Here is a 4,695-nt window from a genome sequence, read left to right as displayed (position 1 = left end):
ACTAAGGTATGTTGTTATTTATGTAGATTAAATATTTGGGCGATGTTTATAAAACTAACATTTATCTTCTGCAGGTGGTCGAGCTAATAGCTAATAAAAGTGGACATAAAAAATAAATAAAACTAATAAATCTTCTACAGGTGCTTGCTAACTCATGCCTTCATATATAAGCATGATCTTATAGGACATGGGGCCTGGTGCTGCAGTGTAGTGAAAGGCTCTTGTTTTTACTTTCTTGCAGTTGAGTTTGCAATAGAGTTAGGGTAGTCAGTCTGTTGCTGGTTGGATGCAATTCTAAAGACTGTCTGAAGTGAGACTTACTTCATAATAGAACAATAATGAACACATACAAGATGATGGAGCGAGGACGAACCTCAACACAACCTCAATGCAAGACGATGAAGCTACGATGAACCCTAACAAGACGATGGAGCAAGGATGAACCCCAAAATACGAGAACATGAACTAGAGATATTCAAGAAACCTAGCCACCATCAAGTTTGTCTTAGGTTTAGGCCAGCCTAAATTAGAAGCTTAACCTCTACCGTCTCATGTTTTCTTTTCTATTAGGGTGTACCGCAATACCTAATCATACTAACTTGTTTCTTTTATTTATTTGCTTGGTTGGTTTGTTTTATTTTCTCATGCTTGTGCATGTGTATTTTTTTGGCTGATATACACATTAGAAATATTTTCTTTTTTCTATGTTACTTTCTGTCATTTTGTGGCTAGTTAGTTCTGAATGAGCTTAGGCTCATAGGATTAAGAAATTTTTTACCAACCCTAAACTTTTAAGTTAATTTTTTAAAAATAAACTCATAACTAAAATAAAATAACATAATTCGTAACTTAATAAAAAATATTTGCATTCACAACCCAAGTATTGTATTGGCATTCATTTAATAACAAGTAACTTAAATAAAATTCTAGTAGTAACCTAGGGGAACAATATACATATAAAAGCATTATCTTGTGCCTTTTTATTTCTTCGATTCTAGTAGTAACCTAGGGGAACAATATACATATATAAAAGCACTATCTTGTGCCTTTTTTATTTCTTCAGACATTCACTCATTGCACAAAAGGGGGTATATTTATCAGAGCCCACTTAAGGAGTGAATTTTACCTTAAGGAGTGAGGATCACCACCATTAAAGAGTGAATCTTACCTCAAGGAGAGAGGATCACCACCCTTAAGGAGTGAATCGTAACGAAAGTACAATACCTATAAGAAAATTATTATATGAATTTTTTTTAAAAGATACCCACAATTTTAAAAGAAATTATATTTTCAATAAATTCATAACCCCTATTACAAACAATTACAACAATTCCAAATGAAACCCTAATGAGCAAGTTTCTACATTCAATGGCGGTGGTGACAAAAAAGGCAATGAATGATTGGTCTTTTGTTCAACAATGGTGACTAGCAAACCATGATAAATATGTAGCATTATCAATAATAATAGCAAATGAAATAAAATGCTAATATATAAGAATATATTTGATGTTTTCTTTGTACTTAAAATTTGAACATTCTTAGCATTCTTCTTTAAAAAAAAAAAAAAAAAAAAAAAAAAAAAAAAAAAAAAAAAAAAATCCTAGATAAAAAAATTTGACCAAGCCAGCATGTTTCAACACCATCAGCTGAACAATGGTACAAAAGCTACATAATTTCCAATTGCACCTGAGTATCACTATTATACTGCCCAGCACAACCAATTGTAAGAGGAAGAAGACAACGATGCCAGCATGTTTCAACACCATCAGCTGAACAATGGTCCAAAAGCTACATAATTTCCAATTGCTCCTGAGCATCACTATCATACTGCCCCAGCACAACCAATTGTAAGAGGAAGAAGACGACGAGGGCAAGGAAGAAGATGATGCTGAGTGACTTCTACTGTTCTGTCTTCATTTCGTTGTACATTTTGCATTTTGTTAATATTTTTATGCTTCTAGTTTTATGATGCATTTCAGTTCTTGTACTCACTTGCTATGTTTTCATATCAAACATGAATATACATATAATGTACACATTCAAGCATATTTATATTTATATGCACGTATATATTAGGCCTATAGGTGTCTGGATGACACTATTTAAAAAAGAAAAAATATCAAATTGATGTTGGCTCACATAAAATACCAGATTAATTTAGCTGCATCCATAGCAAAGTTTGAGATTAGTCAAAGCTTGAACCAGACATTTCTAGATCTGAAAAACTAATAAAAAAAGGGAAATTTACATAAATACCACAATTTTTATGTATTTAAGTATCTAACTCCCAAAGTTTGATTTCTATTGACACTTTGTTGTCATAAACTTATGCACATATTTCACTTTTAAAAAGATGACGATGATGATATTTATGGCATGGTGGTATTCATTTTAATATAAATGGTAGATTGTTAGTTATGTAAATACATAAGAATAGTCTCTTTAAGGAAAAAAACATGAAACGCGGCTAGCAATCAAAAGCACTCGTAACCGCTCGGTGTCACAAATCAAAATATAAATAAAAAATAATATAAATACGACCCAAATGACTCCTTAGCTAACAAAATATATCAAACTTAAGGGTACAAATAGGATAACATTTTACAAATGATTCATAGCAATTTCACAAAAAGTTCTACATTAGTAGATATTATTAGATAGATTTATTTGAGCCAAAGGCATATTTAATTAAGATGCTTAATAAACCAATCAATCATTTCCTTATGAGATTCTTCAGCCTTCTTCACAGCCGCTTCATCAGCAACATCATAGCGCACCGTCCATCCGTGTGCAACCCCAGGAAAGATTTTCACATAGCTATGAACCTTACATGGTGACATGGAGCAATTGTTATTCATTTTCTTAAAAAAAATGATGTGTCGATGCTATAATTAAGGTGCATTAGATTAGTACTATTTTTACATTTTCAGGAATAAAAATAGAAAAATAAAAGTTGAGTATTGACTATGCTGGCTGCTATAATATTTGTATATAAATGGCAAATCTAGTCTTAAGTGCATCCGCTCTCGCAATGAAAAATGTATAATCTTTGTATATAAATGGCAAATCTAGTCTTAAGTGCATCCGCTCTCGCAATGAAAAATGAAAGCAAAGAAATATCAAAATGGTCCCTTAACTATTTACAAGAGATTATTTTAAGTCCTCATACTTTTCAATATGGGTTGAAATAAATCACTCTTTAAAAAATCTTGTGGGCTATTACAACTCTTATTTAAAATAGTCTGTAGACTAATCTAACAATTTTATAGACTCAGACAAAAAACGACGACTAATTTAACAATTTTATAGACTCAGACAAAAAATGACCTCGTACAAAAAGTAAGGAATCATTTTAACACTTTTTTCAAGAAAAATGAGTTGCTCCACAAATGAAATCATAAAGAATGTTTATGCATATAAACTAAAACTATTCTTGGAAAAGTTGAGCAACAAATAAGAAGGTCAAATATCTTTATATACCAAACAGAAATGAATCAGGTCGTTTAAGCAATTGCTTATACAGAAGAGAATAAGTGTGAATTCTTCTTCTAAATAATAACTAATAAGCAATCCAAAACCATTACATTGCCTCAGCTCTTATGGTTTATGCTCATTATGTTCTATGAAAGTCAGGTAATGAAATCTTCTTTTCTAGCATTGAACACTTCTGTTTATTCATCTTGTTGTGAGAAAGTCAGATATTGATATTTGAGTAGTCCCGTTTTAAAGTACACATTTAAGAGTTGATTCTACGATGCACGCGATAACTTCTTGTTTTAAATTTAAGGCAATGTTGTGTGCACCATACGGTGGTGGATTTCCTTTGGAAGGACACTAATCCTTCTTTTATGGTATCACCAATATACTCTATAGTTTTGGTGCCCTAAACACTTATTGAAGATTTACATCCAGTTTTTTAGCCCTAACTTTCATTCTTGAAATTCATTTTGGTTTTCAAGCAATCTAGTTCTTTGTTCTTGTTGACCTCATTTTTGTGAGGTCATCTCTTCTCCTCCTTAGAGCCTAGGATCTAGTTCTAGGATTTCTTATTGACCGTCTTAGAAAATTAGAATTGATACCCACACTTTTAGAAAATTCTAGCCAATTCTTATTTTACTTTGATGTCTAACATCTTTGGCACAAGACCATCGTCTTATGAACGAGTGGTTATGGGTTATTTTGCGAAGGCTCAAGGGAAAAGTTCCTAATAGGACTTCAAGCCTTAGGAAAACATCGTCAGGACTTTTTCGTTACATACACACACCAAATACATAAAGTTCACAAAATTGCACGAAATCGGACTTCAATTAAGCCCAGAGGAGGGGTCAAAATGCGAACTTCTCCGGACGATCTCCGACGACAAATTGGACTGCGCCAACGCGTCCGGGATACCAATTTTGGTAGGAAAGGACATCTATATTGCCATATTTTCGACACGAGAAAATTGACACAAATCGATGAATTCGTCAAAACGACCTCTGACGGCAAAACAGACAACACCGGTGCGTCTGGAATGCTGAAATTACCTAGAGAGGACACCCATTTTTGCTAGGGCGCCGTACATGGATAAATCACATGAAATTTTATATATATATAATTTTGTTTTTTTTTCTAAACCTAAATCCCTAAATCCCACGGTTCGCTCGATCGCACGGCTCTCTTTCTTCCCGTTCGCGAGGCCTGCCCGTGCTTTCT

At 33.1% G+C, this 4,695-nt stretch overlaps 1 protein-coding gene across 1 annotated transcript in view; it reads right to left on the bottom strand.

The window, feature by feature from the left end:
• Positions 1–2,531: 2,531 nt before the first annotated feature.
• Positions 2,532–4,695, bottom strand: part of LOC110020393 — a 29,416-nt gene continuing 27,252 nt past the window's right edge. The window contains exon 7 of the mRNA XM_020718484.1: positions 2,532–2,885. Coding sequence (XP_020574143.1) covers positions 2,685–2,885 — 201 coding nt within the window. The 3' untranslated portion in view covers positions 2,532–2,684. The remainder of the gene's footprint in view (positions 2,886–4,695) is intronic.

Source organism: Phalaenopsis equestris, unplaced genomic scaffold, assembly GCF_001263595.1.
Source record: "Phalaenopsis equestris unplaced genomic scaffold, ASM126359v1 Scaffold000002, whole genome shotgun sequence".
Classification (NCBI taxonomy): domain Eukaryota; kingdom Viridiplantae; phylum Streptophyta; class Magnoliopsida; order Asparagales; family Orchidaceae; genus Phalaenopsis; species Phalaenopsis equestris.
This window is presented reverse-complemented; position numbering and strand designations above follow the sequence as displayed.